A 24,567-nucleotide genomic window follows, 5' to 3' on the forward strand; every position below is an offset into this window, starting at 1 on the left:
AATGGCGAATAATAAGTACACAATGCCAAAATATGACCAGAATAATTTGAATTTTTAATCTTTTATTCATGCAGCTTAAAATCCCTCCTAATAATTCTCAGTCGAGAGATCTCTGACGTGGGGACAGAGCAGCGAATGAAGTGGGGTCGTGACCTCAGTGACAAGATTCGGTCCTCAGGGGGGCACGTCCCTTAAAATTTAGGAACCTTGATGTACTTCAAACCATAAATCTTAAGAGTAATAGAGCCCGTCTTCACTCCTGAGCTAGTGTATTCTGTTTCGTTTCACGGCAATTTCAATTCTAAAATTTCAAGGCTTTGTGAGAATATTAATGTCTTAATCTTGAGATGAACAACAGAAAAACAGAGTTTTTAGGATCGTTAGCTACCGAAACTTTGGCGCGTTATTCAGCATCAACCCGAGTTTTCAGTCAAATCCGTTCCCACGGGGTTTTCCAAAAGATCGCTTTGTAGATCACACTGCTAAAACCTTGAATAAAACCTGAAAAAAATTTACGAGACGCAGGATTTTTCCGGCAAATTCCCGCGATATGGCCAAGTGCGAAGTTTTGCCTCCATTTATTGTTTATGCAATAATGTACATAGGCTTTCTCCTAGTCTGAATACCTACACCTCTTCCATGACTAAAAATATGAAATATCAAAGGGGAAACTCTACGAAGCCAATAAGTCCTCCAAGTACTTTGTACATTTTTTAAGGGTGCAAAACCCACCGTTTATAAGGTTTCTCACTAAATCAGTACAATAAAACATTTCCAGTCCGAAAATATTGATTAAAAAAAAACCTATAAAAAGTTTACGTTACATTTTCCCGATACGATGATACAAAATCATTGAACAACCCAATGGGCACGTGACTTGCGCAGCATTTGTTTCTTCTTCAGAAACAAAAAAGGATCCCAAGGTTTCAATTACATAACCAGTAAAAAGTGTGCGGATGAACATTTTTTTTGGTTCTCGTACGCATTTAAAAACCGTTAAACCGATCCTTTATAAAGAAACATCTTTATCGAGTTCCAATACTAAGTAAGATTGATGTCGCATCGCATCTTTTTCTACTTGACCATTGAGTTTATCGACAAGTTTTTGCAGAAGGACTTTCTTGCGCTGAAGCTTCTCTTGAGAACGTGATGCTGACTTGAGCTTTCCCTCCAGATTCAGATTTTGTTGTGTAAGATCGTTGTTTTCACCGTACAATCTGTGGATTATTTTCTCGCATGTTTTCAGCTGATTATCTGCTGTTTCCATCTGCAGAAAAACAGATTAAAAATACCTCATGTAAACGTGTCGACTACTGGAAAGGGCTCTTCTTACAACAAAGGCAACTATAGCGATTAGAACCACTATAACGATCCCGATCACGACAACGATAACTATAACTCATACTCAGTTACTCTCCGATTTTTTTTTTTATAACAAAGGTCATGATAAGATTATGGGTAGTCTGTGATCTGTAAATAAATGGATCTTTGTTTTCCCACCTGCGCCTTTAATTGAGTTGCATACTCCCGAGGAACAGTTCCATCAATTTTAGAAGAATATCTTTCTTTATCCAGCTTCACAGAGGCAGGGGTCACGAATTCTTTAGTGTTTTTGTAATCAAACGCCGTCTGAGGAAAAAGGTACCATAAAAACATCTATAAACTTAAGGTTAAACGTGTACAAAATAGAGGTGTGCGTGACATACGTCCCTGTGGAATGTGTGACATTTGTGGACACGGACTGGACGGACTGGAGGTGAGCTTAGTACCAGGATCACTCTGTCGTAAGCAGCCCGGGAACTTACGAAATTTGTTGCACGTTGGCTGCAACATGGCGGCCGAAAGAAACCTAGCGGTGAAGGATTTTTTTCAATGTTTATGGCAAAGGACGGTCCCATTCGTTTATTCTGAGACAGAACTTTTCTCGAAACCTCAAAATATCTTATGTATGAGAAAGGAGGCTGAATGGAATTCAAGAAGGAAGAGCATCTTTAGCACGATAACAAGGTGAATTGCTCCGATGTTTGTGTGTTGACTGAAAATATCCTTGGTCCATTTTATTCGCTTATTGAATAATTTAGATTCAGAAATCTCTTCTGAAAGATATGTACCTTCTTTACCTCAATGAGAAGCTTTTTTCTTTGGTGAGAAGTTACATGTGCATTTTTTGACACCATATTATGACCAGAAATCTTACAATGTGTCATTCTTATCGTGCAAATGAAAGTTCTATTGTTATTGATACTTTCGATATTTGTTAGAGTACTTGGAATCAATTTTAATTTTAACTTATTTCATAGGAATGGGAGGCAGGGAAAGCATTAGGAATAGAAGAATGAGAATTCTCAGTAGAAATGTTTCTTTGATACTCACAAAAATAATATCAAATTCCTTCGCATAATAAAGTGAAATTTGTTGAAGCTTCCTTTATACTGTGGCTAAAGCTTAGCACAATTTCAAAGCATGAAGCACCCTTAGATATTGGTAGTGTTTTGTTCTCCATGGGATATATGTCTATTTGCAGTTTCTACAACATTTTACTCGTTTTTCCTCTCTAGTTCTCTCTTCAAAGCAACCATTTCACAAGCTGGTGGTCTTATCCAGATCTTATCACAATGACATTATGGGGTGGGCTTAGTGTTTTTGTGATCAAGAGGTGTAAAGAGATTTCCCACACCCCCTCCCCCTTCCCCCCAAAAAAACTCTTACAGCCTACAGTTAGCTTTTAAAGCTTCCCCACAATGCAAATTAATCAAAAAGAAAATCCCATACTGTCTAACCCTGAAAACTTTCATAAAACTCATGAATTTTTTAACCCAAACAAATCCCCTGCACCTCCCAAGATCATTTTTACAGCTTGTAGTGAGTTTTAAAAGCATCCATACAATGCAAATTTAGAAAAAAATCCCATACTTTCTAACCCTCAAATCTTTGATAAAACTTGTGAATTTTGAACCCAAAAAAATCCTCTTCACCTCTCAAGATCATTTTTACTTCTTAGTGAGGCAGTGTCTATAACTTGATTCTGGACTCTGTGAATTTATGGTCCAATAAGCAAGAACCATTGACATAAGATGCAACATGCCTGATTTTTCAACTGTAACTTAACTATGAAAGTGTATGCTGAAATTTTGATACCTTTTGTTGTAGGTTTGAAATTTGCCTTTCAATTTCTTCCATAATTTCCTTGCTGCTATGTTCACCAGTCATGAGGAAATAGGAGAGCCTCTGATAAAACACCTGGAGAGTGTCATCTTGTCTGTCACTTTGGAAACCATGAAATGACTGGTTCTGTAGCAAGATGGATTTTTTTAAAGGTGAATGTTTATATATACATTCTTAAAAGTATTCATAATATGTTATAACTGGTGTCAGGTGGCTAATTAAAAACAGGGCTGGGTCCTAGCAGAAAGCAGGTGCCACAGACAACCAACCTTTTTTTCATGGGCAACTTGTCTAACTTTACTCTTATGAGAGCTTCTAAGAGTTGGGACCTCAAACTTTTGGTAAAATAGCCCTCAGACACTTAGGAATTTCTCTGACAGTACAGCATTGAAAAAACGAATTTTTGTTATTTGATCATAAAATCCAAAGTTAATATTTGTAAGAAGTTGGAAAAATTGATTATGGTGTCATAGAAAAGCATATTTTAATTCAATCTCTATTAGACTATTTTTGCATTGATTTAATGATTACAAATGCTTTCTTATTCATAGCCAAGCTCTATTAGAGACTTCATGAATATTTTTGTATCATTTTATGGACTTTAAAATACTTTCCCATTTTCAATCCTGAAATATGTGATTGTATTTGCTTCCATATAAGAGATTTTTTCTGCCAGGATTTTGAATTTGGCCTTCCATGAAAACAGAACCAACAACAGGTGTTAGTTAACGAAGGTCTTCCTATAGGATTTGAATGTACAAAACTATATTGAATCCTGCTAAATGTGAAGATTAGTAATCAAGATTGTTCTAAGTGTACCTTTTCGCTCAAAGTGCTCATTTCCCGTCGGTGGGTTATTTCCTGAAGCTCCAGCTTTTGTTTCATGTTTTCAAGCTGCCACTCCAGTAGGCTTACTTTCTGTTCTAATTCAAGCTTTTGCTGTTGTAGTTGTCGAATTTGATCCTTATATTCTTGAATTAAAACATCTTTCTCATCCTAAACATCGAAAAGAGAGAAATAATTAATTATTGCAAATGTTTTCAGAGGACTAAGGTTTCTATTTATTAAGCAGCTTTTTTACAGTTCTATATTAATTAAGAGCAAATTTTGTCTCTTTTTTTAAGCTCATGGGAATAGTAACTTGTTTTCATTCACCACGTGTAAAACTTCTGTGCACGTGAATTTAAGTGCCCAAATTGTGTACAACTGCAAGATTGATTCTTGGAAGTTTTCAATTGCATAATTTTCAGAATATTAAATCTTGAAACTACTTAGGATATTCAGTGTAGTTTGTTCAAATATATAAACGTGTTAAGATTTTGTCTTGTAAGCTTTGTCACCACCGGTAAAGACTGTGTGAATTTGTAATGCATTAAAACAAAATAGGGATTTACGAATGAGGCATGCACTGGTTCCTGGTCAAATGTATAATTTGGAGTGTTAAGGAGGTTCGCCTTTCCGGAAAATCCGGAGGAAAATCCTACATCTAAGACGAGGACCATCAACTGTGTCAACTGTGGGCCGATCCGTGTACCCCTAACATGATACTCTTATTCATTTGTTAGTAATCAATGACCGTTACCTCGGTCATAGATCTTGCGGTGTTGCAGTCCTGATCAGTGTCAACTCCAACAGCATGGCCTTTTGTCAGCTTTACTTCCAAATCAACGGTAGCGTATTCCCGGTGCACTGTTTCTAGAACAGTCCTTCTGTTTTCCAGAGTCGTCACTTCTGCATGCAGTCTTGTGAGCTGTATTCTCATGTCGTAGATTTGGCTTTCTAACTCGTTCCTCTCCCGTCTCAATGAGACCACGGTGTTGTCTTCCTTGGTGGAGTCTTCGTGGAGTGTAGAACTGTTTTGGTTTGTCGAGAGAGTCTCAGATGAAAGACCGCGTTGTTGGTGATTGATGTGCAAATAAGAATTATTGATGGAGGTATCGGAATTATTATAAGTCATCTGATAACTATCTGATGGTGAGAATGGAGTTGTTTGATGTGATACATGCTGTTGTGAAGTATGGTAGTTTTGTGAATTGTCAACCTCACTTTTATCCGATTGGCGATCGCTTGTGAAAGCCACCTCTACTTCCGTTCGATCTGGTGCGTTTCTTAGTTCTTGTCTCTCGGATCTTGAATACAGCCCATCCATTTCAAGACTCTGTTTTTTAATTTCCAAATCGTAAATATACATCTCCATGTCTGATTTCTGCCGTCGAAGATTCAGCAAATCGTCTTCTTCGTTGCTTTTTAGGGTTTGGATCTTTGAAATTTCTGACTGCAGATCTTGTTTTTGTTTCAGCCAGTCTTTTAGTTCTTCCTGTAAATGATAAAAAAAGGTCAATAGGCTTATTAACCTTTGCCTTAAGCAAAAACCTGACTCTTTAAAAAAGAACACGATATAGGTTGCTTGAGCCGTTGTCACATTTTTCAAACGTGTATTTAGCACTTTTTCACCTCTGCGTGAGTGTCGAGTGCCAAATATTGGAAAATACGCAGAGGGGCGTAGCTTGGTTATGCTTACTCGTTTGGTCTCTGTTAGCACAACGGAGAGAGAGTTCTTTTAGATTTGTCAGATCTGACGAATCAAAAGCATCCAAAAACATTGCATCATTAGTCCGTAATAATTGATGAAATATCGCCAAATTCCCATCCCACTCCTTACAAATTGAAATTTAAACAAACAGAAAGGTAAACAAGAAATACAAGCACCCTTTATGTTTCTCACCTGTGTGGTAGAAACGTCGTTAGTCCTTGATCCCAAATACCCCTCTTTATCATGCGTTTCATGCTCTGGCCTGTACTCTTGTTCTTGTTCGTTAGACGCCGCCCTTAACACGGACAACTGAACCTCAATTTCGGACTTTTCTCTGCGAAGTTGTTGCATCTCTCTTTCCTCTTGATCTCTTGTCGCTTTGATCTTTATTATTTCTGCTTGCAAATCTTCTTTTCGCCTCGCCAAAGTTTCCAGATTGTTAGTGATGTCTTGGACATTTGTTTGCAGTCCATTTGTTGCTATGGCTTTTTTCCTCCAAGCCTCATCGCCCACTGAAATATTCGTCTCAAGGTGCCGTTGCTGGCTTTGTAAACTAAAAACGTCTCTCTCCAATTCAGCCTTTTCTCTGCGTAGCTTATCAACCTCGTTCTCATCTTTGTCTCGCTCATCTTTAATCACAGAGCATTCAGCTCCCAGCCGTGTGATTTGGCTTTCTAGTACTGTGATCTGCAGCTCCAGATCCGTTCTCTCTTTTCGTAAATAATCGACGTCATTCTCTCTTTGTCTAAAAGCTTCTTGCACGACAATGATGTCAGCTTCCACTTCGGCCTTGTTTCTCCTCAGAAGAGTTATCTCCTTCTCCAGCTCTTTGCGAATCTTAGTTAGTTCTAGAACTTCTTTTTCTTCAGTTTGCAGGGCTTCTTCAGAGAAGTGAACATTCTTTGTGACTATTTCTGATTGAAGCTGTACGAGTTGCATTTTCAAGTCATCCCTTTCTTGTTGCAGGTCAGTAATCTGTTGATCTGTGTTGTTGTCTTCCTGAGTTCTATCAGTCTTGAGTCGAGGGATCCCAGAAGGCATCTTTCTTTTCCCATCTACCTCTCGTTTGTCTCTCTGATGAACGTCAATCGTTTTTTGAATCGTTTGTTTCTTGTGGTTCAGTGCTTGGATTTCCAGCTCCATCTTCGCCTTGTGATCCTTTAGCTCGTTCAATTTCCCTTCCAAACTTGTCTCTTGTATGTGATACTGAGAAACCGCACTTTCTAGTTTAAGTTGTTCTTTCTTTAAGGAGGTTATCACCCTTTCCAAGTCGTCTTTTTGTCTCTGCAACACCCAAATGTCCTCTTTGCCATCTTCTTGTAAAGGGCTTTCGTTGGCCTGATGTAGTACATTTCTTCGGCACTCGAGTTGTACTCTTAAATCCCTCTCAAGGTCAGACTTTTCTTGGCTTAATCTTCGTATGGCGCTTTCTGAGTCCTTTTGTTGCCTTAGCAAGTCAGACACTTTCGTTTGCAATTTATCAGCTTCCCTTTCAAGATCAGAACCGTGATCGCCATTATTTAAAATAAAGCTGTCTTGTGATTGGAAGAGGGTCTCTCTCGTAGCGCTCGGCGTTATTTTGTCTTGCGTGACGTGATCGCGATGCGTAGTACGGGATCTCTCTCGTTGATCGTTGAACTGTCTGTGAACCTCAATCTCCATCGTCGTGTTATTCCGTTTTAGGATAGAGATCTCATGTTCAAGTTCTGCCTTTTCTCTTTTTATAATAGACATGGTGTCTTCAACTTCCCCTTGCTTTCTCTTTAGATTGGTGATAAGGTCTTCAAGATCTGCTTTGTCTCTCTTCAGTGATCCCATTTGACTGTCAGATTCAGCTTTGTCTCGTTTCAAAGCAGAGATTTCATCTTCAACGTCTAACTTTTTGCGCCTCAGTGTTGCAATTTCATCTTCTAGTTCTTCATTTTTTCGCTGTATGGATGATAGTCGACTCTCAAGATCATACTTCTCCCTTTGCAAAGAGCTCACCTCGCCTTCCTTTCTTCTCAAACTCTCCTCTAAAGATGCCATTCCGCTTTCATTGCTTCCAAATTTAACGTCAAAAAGCTCCGTTGAGTTAGACAATCGCCGCTTTAAGCTGGCTATCTCGTCTTGGAGATCATTCTTTTCACGTCTCATCGCTGACAGACTCAGTTCGTGTTGCTGATTCTCGTACTTTACAGCTGCCAGTTCATTGTCCTTTTCACGGATTATTTCCTTCAGTTTGGTGCCACTGTCCCACCCCTCTGCGTTCGAAATCCGTCCATCGTTCATATCCGTCAGACGTATCTCCTTGCTTCTCAGATTTTCCTCGAGCCTTGCACGGTCTCGTATCAACACATCTCGCTCCTGGGTCAGTGCCGACATCTGTCGCTCAAAATCATCGCACTTAGCTTTAAGTAAGAGTGCATCTCTCTCGTGCTGTTGGAAGATATCGCCTTGAGTCGATTTTTCCAGCATCAACTTCTGCGATAACTCATTTTCAATTCGAATGCGCACCTCTTCCCTTTCGATGGTAATGTTTCGTCTCATGTCTTCCCTCTCCATCTCCAACTGCCTTCGAAGTTCTTCCCGCCTCTCGGCGTATGTGAGTTCCATCTGCGCATTCTCTTGTTTCAGAAGCGCGATTTCCTCGCCCATTTCTTGAATTGTTTCTTCTAATCCTCCCTTTTCTCTGACAAGTCCAAGTTGGTATCTCTCTTCGAGTTTCAGTTTCAAAGCTCGTTTTTCTTCAGAGTACCTCTGCTCCATTTCCGATATTTCCTCTTCAAACCTTTCTTCAAGCTTTCGTCGTTCTTCTTTACCCTTCTTCTCCATTTCTTTTCTTTCTTTTTCCATGATTTCCAAGTCTTCCTTCAGCTTTACGTTGATATTTTTGAGAAGTGAAGTTTCATTTTCAAGACGCATCACAAACTCTGCCTCGAAATTAGCCTTTAAGGAGCTTCTCTGCTCTAAAAAAGCCTGCTCCATTTCTTTTATCTCTCTTTCGAACTTGGTCATTATTATGTCTTTTTCTTGATTCAAATTATCGTTTAGCTCCTTCAGCTGTAACGTTAACTTCGAAATATCCATCTGTAAGTCAGAAATGTTTTCTTCGTATTTCTCTCTTTGTTTCTCCAGCTCACTACCATGCTTTTCGTCCAATTTTCGTCGCGTATCTTGAAGCATCTGCAAGTACTTTTTCTCGATGTCGTTTTTATCCCTTTCCGAATTCATTTCCCATTTCTCCTTCTCGTGACGGAGGTGGTTTTCAGCTTCTCTCTTCTGCCAATGTAGCTCAGAAACAGTTGTCTTCATCTCGGTTATATTTGCCTCGTACTTCATTCTTTCTTGTTCTAACCGGCGTTGATATTCCTCCTCCATTTTTCGCCTAATCTCGCGTTTTTCTAAGTGGAAGGTCCTCTCAAGTGACTCCCTTTCTCTCTCATATTTATCCTCCAAGTCTAGTTCTGGATGCATCTGGCTGGTCAAAGGACCATTATTTATTCGTAGATATACCTCTGCGATTTCGCGTATTAAATTGGAATCCACATCATAAATATCATGGCCCCCATTAGAAACTGGTTGAAAGTTTCCCAACCGCTGTGCGCCCGCTAAGCTCTCCGCGCCTGAAAAAGAGCGAATTTGACCGGTGTCGTGAGAAACTGTATCCGAAACGGCGAAAGCGACACCATTCGCTGTGGATTCTGTTATTCTTGAAGTTTCTATCATTTGGTCCTTGTCCAATTCCAGCTGATGCAGAAGTTGTTTTCTTTCCAGATCAAAGCTCTTTTTCATCCGACGTATTTCCTCTTCATGGCTCTGGGCCAAAATGTCTTTCTCAATAATAAATCCTCTCACTATGTCTTCTATTTCGTGTCGATAATTCTCTTGCGTGCGTGTTTCAAGGCTACCAGTTGTCGTTTCTAGTTCAACTTCCAAATTTTCTACACTCTGTTGTGAACTCTCCATCGTGTTTGTCTTTACCCCATATCGTCTACGCAAAAATGAGAAAATACATTTTAGATATTCAGTGGCATCTACGTACCACTGCAATGATAAATGTGTCGCGTTCCATGCAGAATTTTAATCAGACCTGTAAAATATAATTATGTCAACTGTGCAAACTCTAAAATACCATATTTGGGAGAATGCTATTGTTTTTTTGACGTTGTTTTATACTTGTACCGCTCTGTGCTTATGGAAATTTATTTCACATTTCGGCGTTTGTATATCATTGTTAAGAGGCTACTTGGTTACCATGGAAACATTAATTAGTAATTTAAAGCACCCTTTTGACACAGAGCCAAATTAGAAAAATTATGTTGATACCCGCTCTTAAGGTTTTACCTGCTCCATGAAACAATATTGTAAGAGACATTTTTATAATTTGTCCTAGTCTTGATACAATTATTCTTTTTTACTCTCCACGCCGCTGATTTGACATGCTTTCTCGTTTATTTGCCCATAATTTCACATCTTGGTGTTAAAATTTAGAACTTTTAATCAATTTTTCCCCATAATTCTTTGAAATTATGCGAAGTCCACACACCAAGATTAATTGAAACGATTTTGCGTTCATCGTTTTTGCCTTGTAGCTGAAGGTTTTAAAAAAATTGAATAATTACTATTTTCAATTATCTAAGATGACATGACAATTAAACAGCTTATCAATCAAAGCGTGATTCTAAAAACAAAATGAGCACTGATAATAGGGCTGAGTTCTGAGTTTTTTTCTCACGTGGATGATAAAATTCACAAGAATAAAGAAGATGAGAGTTGGTCGTGTTCCAATCTGAAATAGTGATCTGCAAAGGTCTTTCATATAAATTGGCATACTTTTGTTGCGGTAGGAGTCCACCAGCATCAATTTAAGATCACATTAAGACCTTTCCGAGGCCATAGGGATATTTGAACAGATTCCTAAAAAAAATGTGAGTCATTGAAATTATTTAATAAAAGTTTGGAGAACATTTGAATTTTAATTGTCAGCCATATTGGATAAATGAACAGATATTGTGATTTTTAAACCAGGAAGATATTTTCTGTGCAGCGATCGGTAGATATTTACTGATTTTTTTTTAGACAAGAAGTCACGATAAAGACCTTCGCACTTAGGACGTCATATGGTGTTTTGTTTTATCGTTCATGTTAAAAAGACACATCTGTAGACACCAGGGATCGATAAACTGGAAGGAAGATCTCCATAAACGAAAAGGTGAGAATGTTTTAACAGAGGACAGATTTTTTCCTCGTCACTAATTGTTTTTCGGAGATTGTTGTCGCTTGAGCTCAGCACTACTTTGCTGAGAATGGTCTGAAATCATTAGGGTGTGCATCAAATCACGGAAGAGGTTTGTTAGAACTCCGAAAGCCGTATAACTCTTCCAGTAAAATTCAAATTTTTTTTCGACATTAATATCAAGAAGTATAACGAAGACGTTTAATGAGCGAACTTCTCGACTCTGTGACATAAATTCAGTTTTCTGCTTATGCTAATTATGATTGGACGCCTGTATATTGCAGGTACGGCCGCAGTATTTTGTATGGTTTCCCAGACTTTGCACGGCTATAACATCTATGGGAAGAGGGTAGGGTGAAGGCTGAAATCTTGCTCTAGCCAAAAGGAGTCTTACTAGGGGTTAAGTTATGGCTTTGGGACAGCTGTTACTGTCGTATAAGTTTTGTTATTACATCCGTTTATAGGGGAAGCGCGGGATCATCTCCTTACTTTACTCCAAATTTTTAGTGACAGCAACCTCAAGAAAATATTAAACTTTGGACGAAAAATATAAATTCTCTCCTAAAAATGATAATATTCCATGAGCCATAAACAGATATACCGAAAGGGCAAGATCATACCGAGCTGAGTACAATTCTATAGTTTCAAGATGTCATTAGACCGTCGCTGAAGTTTGGAATTTTATATATCAGTTACATACACAAACGTCAGTTGAGCAAACGAACCTGATGCAATGTGCCTTTTGTCAGATAAACGACATCAAAACTAAGTACTACTCTTAATATGGTTTGATGTGGCTAGCGAAAAGCTGTTATAGGGGCCCGAACTGGTAGTTTTTTCTTCGTCTAGTAGTGTTTACATCGTTTATTGTTTTAAGTATCTTCTCATGATGATTTATCTGTGTTGTGTCTCTGATGGTTCGCTTGTGCGGTTTAATTGGTTTCAAACAGAAGGCACCATGCATTGGTGTTACAGTCGACCACAGCGTCTGTTTATTATTTGGGGCCATTTTACTCTCCAACAAGGAATAGGAATCACTCTCAAATCGGGAAATTTGAACATTTGTCATTCTATCGTTATTTTCGTAGGGTAATGACGTTGATCGAGTGAAATTATGGAAGACTTGATTCGGCAAGAGAGGAGATTTTTGTGTCATAAGATGTATCTGTAGTCCTATGACAAATTCACTTTTCACAGTGTTTTACGGTTTCTTTTGCTGTTAATATTGTCATATTCACAATATTTTCGTCAAAAAGCACAACTTTGTGATGCAGTTGCTTTTAACCGAAAAAAATGAGTCTTTCACTTTTGTATGCGTCTGTCCTGAGTTGTAAGATTCATTATCTAGATCATGTGTATGCGTCCAGTAAGACAGAATATGAATTTTCCACCGTGGTGGCAGTTAAAAAAAAGACAACGTCCTTTTCACTCACAGGAATGTGAAAATTGAAAAATAATAACAATGCTGTAATGCTATCAAAAGCAGTAAGAACGGGTGAAGAAAAATCGTTCGGCAACTTCAGTAAAATGCAAAAAAAGGATGTTGTTATCCTTTACTTACTTGTCTTGCTGCAAGTCCAACTTGTTTTGTTAATAACGATTCTTCCACGACAATTCAAAACAGTAAAGCCATTTTAAAATGTAAAACCGAAGGGCACATCCTTTTCTATTTTCTGTTCGATATTTCGTTTATTGACCGATAAGTTGGGAAATATCTGTGAATAGCAGGTGGCAAGCTGCAGACCAATGTTATTGGACCGCTCAAAACCTCAAATATTCCATGAATAGTTCTGATCAGCGTCATCGAGAAGAAACGCTTTGGATCGGGTTTATGACTACTGAATGACGCGAATCTCAGAACGTTGTGTGGCAAAACTGACCAGAGACTCTGAATGATTTGTGGGAAAATTAATATTATTGTGTGCTATTCGCGGAATAGTGATTTCACTCTAAAACAATTTAATATTTCGTCTTTGGTCATGACGAATGAAAGGAACGCTTAGCTATATATCTGACTTCAGCCGCAAATAGTGCTTCTTGTTGCGTACTTGGTAGATGTGCCGACATTGTTAAGTGAACTTACGAGTGATTTTCCGTGCCAAGATGTGCGTTTTGCTTACAGAAAGCTGTCAATGTTTTCGTTTGTGTGCTTAATGGTAATGATCGAGGGATTAATATCTGCAGCGTTGCTAATGCTGGCCAAATCTAGCTCATCACAAAATAAAATGCACACATTCCTTCTCAAGATTCCAATTTTACCTTAGGGGGTCATTCGCTCTCAGTTTATTTCTAGTTTGAAATGTAAATGATGGCACCTTCTAAGGTAAATAAAAAAGGAAAGGGGAGAGTAGTTGTATTGTCTATATAGCATTCCACACTTAAAAGATGTAAAATCAACCGTAACGGTTATTCGATAATCCAATTCTTTCTTTACGATTATTAACTTTCTTACCTCTCTTTACACAAGTGCACCCCCTTTGATTCGATTGGCATTTCTTTCAAATATTATGTATTTGATAGCCAAACATACAGATAACCAGGGTGAAAAAAATATTCAAACAGGAATCGAACTGGTTATATTATATTTTCCAAATGTAATCCTAACTTTGTTAACTTTTGAAATGATGTTGAACAGAAACGTGAGGCTGAAAGGCATAAACTAATATGCACAAACTGATCTTTCTCTGACCCTCCAGCTCATCGTTAAATATTTCCACAGTACGTAAGAGAAGTGCAAAAACAAGGAAATCACATGATAAAAACAGCAGTTCACCAGATAAGTAAGAATTTATTCCTCCTCAAAACAAAATACACTGTATTAACTCACCCTAAGATATACTTCTTTTCGCAATTGTAAATCTACCACGAAATGATGACCTTAAATAATGTTTCTATTCAAACCTAACGATTCCGAAAGAATCATTCAAAACAGCTTACGAATATCGTGCAGAGTACTGTACGTGTAGATGCAATCGCATGCAAAAACATGTTCGTGGATTTGCAACATTGTGTTCTCGGATCAAATAATTTACGTTTCCTTTTTAGAATCAGCTGAAAATGATTTCTTATGTCGCCTGAGCGGCTCGTTTTTTTTTTTTTTTCAATTTTTATCTTCCTCGACCACTTAAAATTGATTACTTGATACTACCAGTACGTTTCCGCCTGAGACGGAAAAACCCTATTTTACGAGTACCTGTGTAGAGCAAAAGGCTTCAGTTAAAAGTTTAAACCCCATGAGATTGACTCCAATATTTACCAGTGTAATACCGAAAGACAGGCCTAACCAAGCGAATATAATGCTCCTTTTGTATCGTTTCTCATTCATTTCTGTTTGTGTCAATTAAGGAATTGTTTCCAAACATAAGCTGCCACCACTGGAGTAGGGGCCAGCAATTAATCACTACATGTACAATCACGTAGGTCATATTAATCTACAGTTCCCCAGTCGAAGACAACACATCATAATGTTGTTGACTTCGTGCTTCCCCACTGTGCTGCATTCTGTGAGGATTTCTATCGCTGTGGTACAATTCTCTCTCCCGCAGATCGCGTGAACGTCTCTCAAAGTGAGCTGATCTCTGAGGAAATAACAGCAAACATACAATTATGTTTTACGGCAATGTAATGAAGTATGGCGAGAGCGAAATACTTACTCTTTGTGATCCCCCAGGTTGTATCGTTGCGATAAAATTCATCCTCGTCCGCCACTCGCTCCTCTCTTTTTCGAACTGCTCCTCCATCTCTTCTCTTTCCCTTTCAAATTCTGCTTTCACCTTGCTTTTTTCTTGGCGGGCTTTGGTCTTCATTTGGGAAAGATCGACATGGAGCTTTTCGATCTCTTCCTCCATTTCTCTCATTCTGCCTTCGTGATGTTCCTTTTCTCTCCTTATCTGCTCCTGGTATTCATTGTCCAACTTCGCTAAGACTTGTGCATTATTTTCCATTGATAACGGAACACTGACGTTTGCGCGACCTTCTCTGTTAGACATTTGACTTTGTAGTTGTTTCCTGTGCTCTCGCAGCCGTGCTATCTCTTGGCGGAGACCTTGTAGTGTGCTTTCAATGTTTTCTTTTTCCTTTTGCAGTTTGCGCCTATAATCCTCTTCCATGGTGGCCTCCATGTCCTTCTTAGCTTCTGCAAGAGAGTTAGCCTCAGAGGTAGCGTTTGCCAGCCGTTTCTCAAGCTCTGCTTTTTCTGCTTTAAACTTCAGTTTCATTTGTTTCATCCTTGCTTCAAAATCTCCGCGTAGTTCTTCCCTTAAAATTTCAGATTTTGCATTTTCACTCTTAACTTTTTCTATCCATTCTTCTTCGATTTGATTAATTGTGTCAAGTTTACACTTTTCCCATATCTGCCTCATCTCTTTCTTTTCATTTTCAAAAGCTTCCTCCATTTCTGCTTTGTCTTTCTTCTGTTTCTTTTTTAGATCCTTCTTTTCCTGTTTTCCTTTTTCAAGCTCTTTCGTTAATGCCTGTATCGTGGCCTCCAATACATTCTTTTCTCTTTCGAATCTTCTTTTCATTTCATTCCTTTCACTCTGCATTTCTTTTACCCTAGTTTTCATTTGTGCAAGTGCCGTGTTGTATTTTTCTTCCGTTTTCTTTGCTATGTCTTTTTGCTCTTGTACTTTCTGAGAAACGAGATCTTGTATTTTGTTTTCAAGACCAGTGCTCCTAGAAGACAAATTATCCGAAAAATCTTGTTTTATTTTCTCTTCCAGCTCTTTTTTCTCCTTTTTAAATCTTTCAGCTAGTTCTGCCTCCTCTTTCTCGTGTTTTCGTCGGATATCGTCTAAGTGGTCTTCATAGTATTTCTTGTTTTCTTCCATTCTTCTTTTGAAATCCTCTTTCAGTGCCTCCTCGAGCTTCTGCGTTTCCTCTCGCTGTCTTTTTTCCAAATCAGTTTTTTGTTTTTCGTACTGCTTATGAATTTGAGCTAGTTTCTGTTCAAGTTTCTGCTTCTCGTTTTGAAGACCTTTTATTTTGTCATTTGCCTCGGCAATATCTCTTATGGCATAATTTTCGTCCTCACTATAACCTTCCTGAGGTGCTTGGTCATAGAAGAGGTCTATTTGTAGATCTTGATAACTACTAATGGCGTCTGGTGGTGATCTTGCATTTCTTTCAATTTCTATAATGCGTTGTTCCAACTTGGCTTTTTCTTTCTCAAATCGAGACTTCATGGCCTCCTTCTGGCGTTGAAACTCATCTGCCAACTTCCTTCGTTCATCTTCATTCTTCTGCAGGTCGTCTTCGTATCTGGACACAGCACTTCGGAGCATCTGTTCCCATTCCTCAGTTACCCTTCGAACAGCTCCAGCGTTGTTATTCAACTCATCCTGCAGTTGTCGGTACCTTTCTCGTTCTTTAGCCAGCTCCGAATTATGCCTTTCAACGAGTTCTTTCGTGACGTTCACATATTTCTCCTCTGCTGCCCTTTTTGCGTCTTTAAGAGTCCTTATATCGCATTGGAGATCTTCTATTTCAGTGTCCAGTTTCTTGTCTCTTGCCTTTTGCTCTTCCAGACGTCTTTCAGTTTCATCGATTGCGTTTTTCTTGTCCAGTTCCATAGATGATGTTAATTTGGACTTCTCATCGGCAAACTCTTCCTCCATCATTTTGATCTTCTTTGTTAGCCGTTCAACTTCGTCGCTGAGATAGGCATTATTCCCTTCTACTTTATTCAGATTTTTGGTGATGTCATCGATTTCTTCAATCATGTCGTCCAGTTTCTTTTGCATTTCGCTTCGCTTCTTTATGTTTCGAGCAATTTCTTCTTGTAGCTCTTCGTTTTTATCCTCGAGTTCTCTCATCTTAGTCACATCTCTACCTACTCTCTCTATCTTTTCCTTCAAATTGATGTTCTCTTCTTCTATCTCTTTATTTCTTCGCTTCATAATGCTGTTGTATTTTGTTACTTCCAAGACTTTCTTCTGCAGTCTGTTGGTGTCACCGCTGTTATCTTCTGTGAGTGTGGTACTATTCCATGACCGTTCTTCACTTTTAGCGCGGCCTTCATTCATGTCGGAAACAATGTTATCCCTCTCTGGCTCGTTATACTGCTTTTCTTGTATGGTGCTCTCTAAAAGACCTTCTGGTTCCATGTCATTGAAAGCACCCTCAAAAATACCCGACTCCGTCGTGCTTTCCATTACAGAAGCGATCGTTTCTCTTGGAATATCTGCCATTCTTCTGATTAGCTGTTCATTTCTTTTCCTCTCCTCATCCAGTTCAGCCTTCAGTCGCCAGTTTTCGTTCTCTCGTCCTGCAATTATTCTTGCCTTCTCAGTTTCAACCGATTCTCTCAACAGTTCTTTTTCTTTGGCGTGCTTCTCCGAATCTTCAAGCATTTTACTTTTCAAATGCATTAAGTCTTGTAGTAGAGCTTCGACATTTCGACTGAGCTTGTTTTTTTCCTCTGTTTCTTTTCTCAAGCGTTCTTGCAAGTCCTCCATTTTTCGACGAGTCTTGGCTTCCACCTCCAGTTCTTGTTTTTGTAGTTTTTCAACTCGATTATTCATGTCATGGATTTCTTTTTCAAAGCTGTTGTTGCACTTCTTCAGATTGACAATAACCGACTCAAGTTTTTCTTTCTTAAAAACTTCTTGTTCTAATTTAGACTCGAGCTTGCTTACTTTTTCTGTAAACTTAGCTTTGATATCCACTATCTTAATGTCATTCTGACTCAATAATTTGGCTTTCTCTTTGTTCTTATTTTCTGCCTTTTTCAGGTTGTCTTTCAGGATTTCCATTTCTTCCTCTAAGTCAAATTTCATCTCTTCCATCAATCTCTCCTGATCCTTCAACATCCGTTCCTTCTCCCTTAATGCTGTTTCTAACTTAAGCTTTTCCTTTTCTAGCTTCACGTATTCTTCTTTGGGAACATATTTGTCCAAATTCTCAACGAAGTCGTTGAGTGGATCACTCATGGGGGCGTCTTGCAGGTGGTCTATTATTTCACTTAATTTCTCATTTTCTTTTGCCAAGATGGCGATATCTAAAGCGTAGCCATTTTGCCCGGGTGAGCGGCCATTATTATCATCACTTAGGGAGGCAATTCCTGGTTCTTTTGAGCTTTCAAAACTCTTTACTCCAAGACTTGAAGTCGTAACTTTTCCTTGTGTATTTCCTCGTTTTAGCCGTTGGTTTTCTTGTTTTAAATTCCTTATTTCGTCCTCGAGTTGAGAGGACTTTAAATTGAATCTTTCCTCGAGGAAGTCCCTTTCTATTTTGTCCTGCCTATATCTTCGTTCAAAGATCGCTTTTTCTCTCTCAATCTGTCGTATTTTTGCCTGGTTATCCCTCTTCTCTCGTAACATCTCATTGATCCTTGCGTCGCTTAAGTCTTTGTCCGCCATCCACTTGCTGGTCTGCAATTTATGGTCGGTACCTGTTCCGTACGGGTACGAATGAAAATCATCAATTTCATCTGAAGTTTCGCTGACGGTGTCGGTGAATCCATCGGGGTTATCGTTCCTAAGCTGGCTCATGGCCTCTTTCAGGATCCTGTTTTCTTGAAGTATGTTTGACATGTCGCGACCGTCATCGGAAAATATCGATGATAAGTCATCATCACCATAGAAACCGCCTGAAACTCTATCGTTTGCAAGGAAGTCGTCTTCCAAATAAGACTCGTAAGTGGCCCTCTCCTTTGAATGACTATCTTGTACCTCATCTCGCGCAAGAGCGCCTTCATCGTCGTGTATTTCAGAATGCAATGAAACATTGTCCATTTCCGACCTTTTCTCCTCATCTTTAAGTCCATCTCGTTCAACCGCTTCTGGAATTGATCGGTTTTCCTCATCGTCATAATTCTCCTGTCCTTCCTGAAAACCACTTTCCCGGCCTTCGACGTCATCAAAGTGTTCTGTGGTCCCTTCGCTTCCCTCGCCATCAATATGTGAAGGTGCATCCTCCACTTCACTAGTATTGTTTACCTGAGCGTTTTGTTCGAAGTTGTTATCATGTTGTTGCAAATACCTGTCAGGATTATCGGTTACAATCTCTTCGATTATGCTACGGTCTTCATTCTCCTCGTCATCCTCTTGGTCGTTATAGGAGTTTGAATCTTTTTTTTCTAAGGTGCTGTTTTCCACGATTTTGGAGGTTTCAGATTTTTGAAATTCATCCTTACTCTCATCAAGATTATCGGTTACAATCTCCTTTTCGACTATGCTACGGTCTTCATTCTCCTGGTCGTCATGGAAGTTTGAATCTTTTTTTTCTAAGGTGCTATCTTCCACCATTTTGAAGGTTTCAGATTTTTGAAATTCATCCATACTCTCATCCAACTCTATTGGCATTACCGAGATATCTTCATCTTCTTCTTGTTTTTGTTGATGATTTTTGTCTGCCACATCCTCATGCTCAGTTAGTAAATAGGTGTCCTGTAGATCCCTGCCTGAAGTAGTAGGCAAATCTTCCTCCAATACAGAACCCTGAGGTTTAGATTCGAGCTCATTTGACGATTCTGGGTCAGTTATGCCAGATATTTTCTCTTCCACTGAAAATCCGTCTGTTTCTTGTCTTGAATCCTTTTCATCTCCATCGATCTCCGCTGCTGACATTTCATGGTCGAGCAAGCCACCGGTGGCCAAGTCAGCATCATTTTCTCCAAACGCTGTCGCAACATCATCCTCGAGACCTTTAATGATGTCTTGATCTCCACCTCTGGGTATCTCTAGTTGTGCGCAATCTGTATCCTGTTTTCCTTCTTCAGGATCACTGTCATTTTCTAATGCATCAGGTTCTTTGTAAGCTGATTCTTTGTCTTCTGGCAGTGCTTCGTTTACTTCCTTGCCTGAGGTTGCATCATCTCCATCGCTTTCTGTAATATGGGTTTTTTCTGTCGCGACTGAAGTAAAAGAGTCATTCTCCTTTTCAGTAAATCCCTCTTCGGCTGGTTCATCCATTTAATCAAGGAAAGACGTGTTCCAAATTACTGTTCAAGCCCAGAAAATTATTGTCAAGCCCAAAATTTAAACTAGTAGTCGTTACTGAAGTTCAGTAATGATTACCGCCGAAAAGATACTCGAGTTTCTTGTTTCTCAATAATGGCAACTTCTTCGCGGTACAGAACCAGCAAATGGCAGGGATCCGTGCTTGAGAACTTGCTCAAACTTCTGTTTCGTCCAGAAATTTCGAACTTTGTTTGGCATAGCTTCGTTTTGTATACAACCCAAAATACCTTTGCATCGCGTTGACGATGTGCCAAGCGCTTTGAAAAGGATTTCAAATAATTTATTCCTTTGCAATGAAAAGTATTTTTCTACATAATCCGCGTAATAGTGCTAAACGTGCCATGAAAATTGAGTTCATGGGATGATATCCAGAAATTACCAATTTCTTGAATAATAAGTATAGGGATGAAAACAGCCACCAGACGAGCAAACACCTCCCTTGCCAAACGTTCGCATGTCAAATATCGCGTTATTATTCCTAACCATATCCGAGTGCATTTCGCAATGTAGAATTTAGCTTAACGTACCTAATCTTATGAAGTATTTGTCAGTCGAATTCTATTTTGGGTCCATGCAGGAAAAGTATCTCTGTATATACCTTTAGACTTTGTTTTCGTTTTTTCACAAGCCAAATTCTTGAAACCTCAAAACCGCAATTTTTCATTTGTATGCATTTGTAATTTGTATGCACCAATTTGTGAGTGAAACCTGTTGTTTTTGCAGAAAACTGACTTTCTTGTAATTCGGTATTTTTCTAAAGTAAAATATATTTTCTTTTTATGAATTTCCAAGCTGTTGCCGCTGAATCTTTTGCTAGAGCTTCAAAAGAACTTTCGAAATCACTAGCACACACTTTAGGTCACTTTTTGAAAGGCAGGAAACCATTGCTTATTGCTGGTGGCAAAATCCGAAAACAGAACACCTCCTTTAACGATACCATAATGTGGTGCAGACTAAAAACATTGTTTGAGAATATCCTTAGTTACTTGACCAAAACCTGGTAAAATTGTATTTTGGCTCATTTCTGATGACTGATGTTAACTTGTTAGTTTTCGTCGTTGATCAGTCTAATGGATCTCATTACTATCTCATGAAAAAGTGTATATATATATATATATATATATATATATATATTTTGTTTAATTTACGGGCTAAATATCCTTTTATCTCTCTTGGAAATGTTCACGGCAATAGTCCTAAGGTAGAGATAACCCTGTTCATATTTTCGCGTTTGCTTTATGCGTTCCAATTCAGTTATTTCTGATATTCTATCTTAGCTCATACCTGTAGGAAAAGGCTGTGATTCGTACATCTCTTTTTACTACTATCAATATGACCATTTCTACTCAAAGTCACAAGCTTTGGACTCATTGTTTACTTTTAATTTATCGCGGGCGGGAGTGGGGGTGTGACACTTAATTTTTTTTTTGTTTTATAAACAAAGAAGAGTTAAATTTTACTCACTTTTGCATAAAAAATGAATTATTGAACTCGTGTTGACATGATATTTCTACAGATTTTTTTTTTTTAATAACTTCGAAATAAGTTCTCGTCATCGATTCCATAAATTCAGTTTTGTTTTCGGCTGACTTTGCGACTGACCCCAGGTATATAACCAATGAACGCGATTGAGAAGGGAATTACACATGCTGAAGTCGACAGAATAAATTGGCCATTATCCGCTAGCCAATCAGAAACCAAATACTCCTTTCTTGAAAAGCGTAATTCAAGATGTCTTATTCTTTTTATGTCAAAGGGTTTTCTTAAGTGCTTTGAAAATAATTTTCATTTGGTCGAATGCAAATGCCTTCACTGCCTTTCTTCTACGCTCAAAAATGTCAAAAAAAATACCAGCCGACGTTTTAAAAAGAATGGTATCAAAGAAATTTTCCTTGTTTCTTACACTTGTTAATAATTTATACCAATACATACTGAAAACGCCTACGACAGTTTTTTTAACTTACAAAATGAAAACAAAGGCGCCGAAGCTGGTACACGTAGTTCTTACTTTCAGTAACTTTCCAAGTGATACTGTAAATTGCACCGGGAAATTGGTAAGCGATTCTTGCATAAGTGCCCGGGAAGAGGCCTCTAGAGGATGTGAGTTTTCAGTCTTCGTGCGGTGGGAAGATAGAGTGCGAGAAGCGTTCCTATAAGTGTTGATTACGCAAACATTAAATTAAAAACGTTAGAACATACCACTTACAAAGAGTCACGTCGCGCGTGTTCCGTATTCTATGGTCGACATCCTGTCTATCAGGAATTCTCTGCACCTAAAACGTAAATGAAAATCAATTAGTTGTAAAAGAAAGTAGAAGAAAGTTGGCAAGGAAACTTGCTCCGCAGCGAATGATGAATACATGATAAAGTATTGCCACCATTTGGTGATAGGTTAAACAAAAGATTACGGAAATTGTGTTTTTCTGCCTGTTATTTTTCTTGATAGTTCCGTCTTTGAGTAAGATTAATTTGAAAGTAAGGTGGAAAATTAAATTCTCAAAGCTTTGCTCGACTTCCTGCATTACTAAGAGTAATCCAGCGTATGGCAGGCAAGCATACACGTTGAGCAACAAATAGTTTTGATTAGATGTAAGCGACAGATCATGGGTTCAACTCATGTCGGACATACTCCAACTTGTTTTCTTTGAGTATGCCGACTTCCCTTAGTTTACACTATTACTTCCCTTTTAGATTAGATGTAAGCGACAGATCATGGGTTCAACTCATGTCGTACATACTCCAAGTTGCTTTCTTTGAGTATGCCGACTTCCCTTACTGTAAGAAATCATCCCCGTTACCTTCTTATCTCCATAACTGCGCAGAGGAATGACATCATTTTCCAATTCATATTAGTATGCAGAATGCAATCCAATGAACTTTAGTTCAAAGACCCGCCACTCTCTAACAGCTAATGGCAGAGCATCCGAACTACTTATTAGAAGATCCTAAACTCGATTCCCGTAGCGATCACTTGGAATTTCTTTCCAGGATATGGCAGTATACACTATTACTTGACTTTTACAACACCCGTGCTCAGTCAATTTTCTTGCGTTCTCTTGGCAAGTCCACGTAACAGGATAGAAAACTTGCTGGGGTATAAATTTCCTTAAACCATTCTCATTTTCTTTGGCTAGTGTCCCTATGAAGTTGTCAACATTAACAAATATCCCCCTCCGCAATTTTTTCTGTGATATAATTAGCCTGTCTATTGTTAGACACGTCAACGACTTCCTTAGAAGTAACTTGTCATACTTTTCTTTTATTTTTTTTTGTACTCTTTGTCCCACGCGACAAGAAAGGACGAAAAAGAATCTTCTCTACTTCTCTTTTTATTCGCCAAGATTAACTTGTCAAGGAAAATGTTCTCACTGAATACTTCGCTCAAGTCGTGGCTCTTCTTCGCGTCTTATTAGCATGTAGCTTGTTAAGAACTGGTGCGTTTGCGAATAAAAGTTGTCCTTACTAAATTGTTTTTAGAATATTTATGCTGTCTGAAATGGACAGGTGTTGTCAGCTGTATCAATATAGTTAAGATAGAGGGTCTCTTACCTAGATACTATCTCATGAGGAAAGTTGCGCAAGAAACGTCGACAAGTATTTTTTGGGTTTTTCGCCTTACTTTATTCCAAATCTTAGTAGGTAAGTTTTCCTTGAGATGTATTATGCTCATTGGCGGAAAAAGTGAGGTTATCGTCATTTTATCGTCGGGTTGTCGTCTCAGGTTATCGTCTCAACGTGAATATTGTTCGATTGAGAGAGGTTCCGCATATTCTACAGCTGTCTACGTATTCAGTCGTTCTTGAAACTGAATTTAACCTCAAAGAAAACTTTCCCCTAAATCTAGGCTTGATGCTATGCGATGTACTTTCGTTTAAAAAAGCAACCTTTTTGTAGTAGTTAGAGAAATACGTCATCGATATAGATGCAAATTTGCTCTGTTTAAGCATGCTACTTGCTAAACTTGGCTTGGTTAACTGTCTATTGTTGGACACGTCAACGACTTCCTTAGAAGTAACTTGACATACTTTTCTTTTATTTTTTTTTGTACTCTTTGTCCCACGCGACAAGAAAGGACGAAAAAGAATCTTCTCTACTTCTCTTTTTATTCGCCAAGATTAATTTGTCAAGGAAAATGTTCTCACTGAATACTTCGCTCAAGTCGTGGCTCTTCTTCGCGTCTTATTAGTATGTAGCTTTTCAAGAACTTGTGCGTTTGCGAATAAAAGTTGTCCTTACTAAATTGTTTTTAGAATATTTATGCTGTCTGAAATGGACAGGTGTTGTCAGCTGTATCAATATAGTTAAGATAGAGGGTCTCTTACCTAGATACTATCTCATGAGGAAAGTTGCGCAAGAAACGTCGACAAGTATTTTTTGGGTTTTTCGCCTTACTTTATTCCAAATCTTAGTAGGTAAGTTTTCCTTGAGATGTATTATGCTCATTGGCGGAAAAAGTGAGGTTATCGTCATTTTATCGTCGGGTTGTCGTCTCAGGTTATCGTCTCAACGTGAATATTGTTCGATTGAGAGAGGTTCCGCATATTCTACAGCTGTCTACGTATTCAGTCGTTCTTGAAACTGAATTTAACCTCAAAGAAAACTTTCCCCTAAATCTAGGCTTGATGCTATGCGATGTACTTTCGTTTAAAAAAGCAACCTTTTTGTAGTAGTTAGAGAAATACGTCATCGAT

General features: G+C 38.5%; 2 protein-coding genes across 4 annotated transcripts in view; one reads left to right on the top strand and one right to left on the bottom strand.

Annotated features, from left to right (window-relative positions):
- Positions 1-116: 116 nt before the first annotated feature.
- On the bottom strand, positions 117-20,223 carry LOC131779347 (golgin subfamily A member 4). Its single transcript, XM_066165405.1, has 8 exons — positions 14,570-20,223; positions 14,351-14,494; positions 5,891-9,724; positions 4,748-5,482; positions 3,985-4,161; positions 3,139-3,291; positions 1,501-1,629; positions 117-1,267 (listed from the first exon to the last, which is right to left on the bottom strand). The coding sequence occupies exons 1-8, from the start codon at positions 19,826-19,828 to the stop codon at positions 1,010-1,012; spliced, it is 10,689 nt and encodes a 3,562-aa protein (XP_066021502.1). The 5' UTR covers positions 19,829-20,223; the 3' UTR covers positions 117-1,009.
- Positions 1,839-24,567, top strand: part of LOC131779346 (adrenocorticotropic hormone receptor-like) — a 32,863-nt gene continuing 10,134 nt past the window's right edge. The window contains exons 1-3 of one of the 3 annotated variants that reach the window (XM_066166224.1): positions 1,839-2,007; positions 3,151-3,317; positions 10,760-10,892. The gene's annotated coding sequence lies outside the window, so the exon portion shown is untranslated. Of the gene's footprint in view, positions 2,008-3,150; positions 3,318-10,759; positions 10,893-24,203; positions 24,289-24,567 lie in introns of those variants that run through there. The other 2 variants (XM_066166225.1, XM_066166227.1) reach the window with 2 other exon arrangements.

This window comes from Pocillopora verrucosa, chromosome 4 (assembly GCF_036669915.1).
Source record: "Pocillopora verrucosa isolate sample1 chromosome 4, ASM3666991v2, whole genome shotgun sequence".
In the NCBI taxonomy this organism is placed as follows: domain Eukaryota; kingdom Metazoa; phylum Cnidaria; class Anthozoa; order Scleractinia; family Pocilloporidae; genus Pocillopora; species Pocillopora verrucosa.

What these genes read in the sequence shown, in the direction of transcription:
- LOC131779347 (XM_066165405.1), bottom strand. Translation starts at nt 19,828, where the DNA reads ATGGATGAACCAGCCGAAGAGGGATTTACTGAAAAGGAGAATGACTCT. An exon ending in TGTCTTCGACTGGGGAACTG is followed by an intron (nt 9,725 to 14,350) that starts TAGATTAATATG and finishes TTATCATTGCAG; the next exon opens with TGGTACGTAGATGCCACTGA. An exon ending in CCGCAAGATCTATGACCGAG is followed by an intron (nt 4,162 to 4,747) that starts GTAACGGTCATT and finishes TTCGATGTTTAG; the next exon opens with GATGAGAAAGATGTTTTAAT.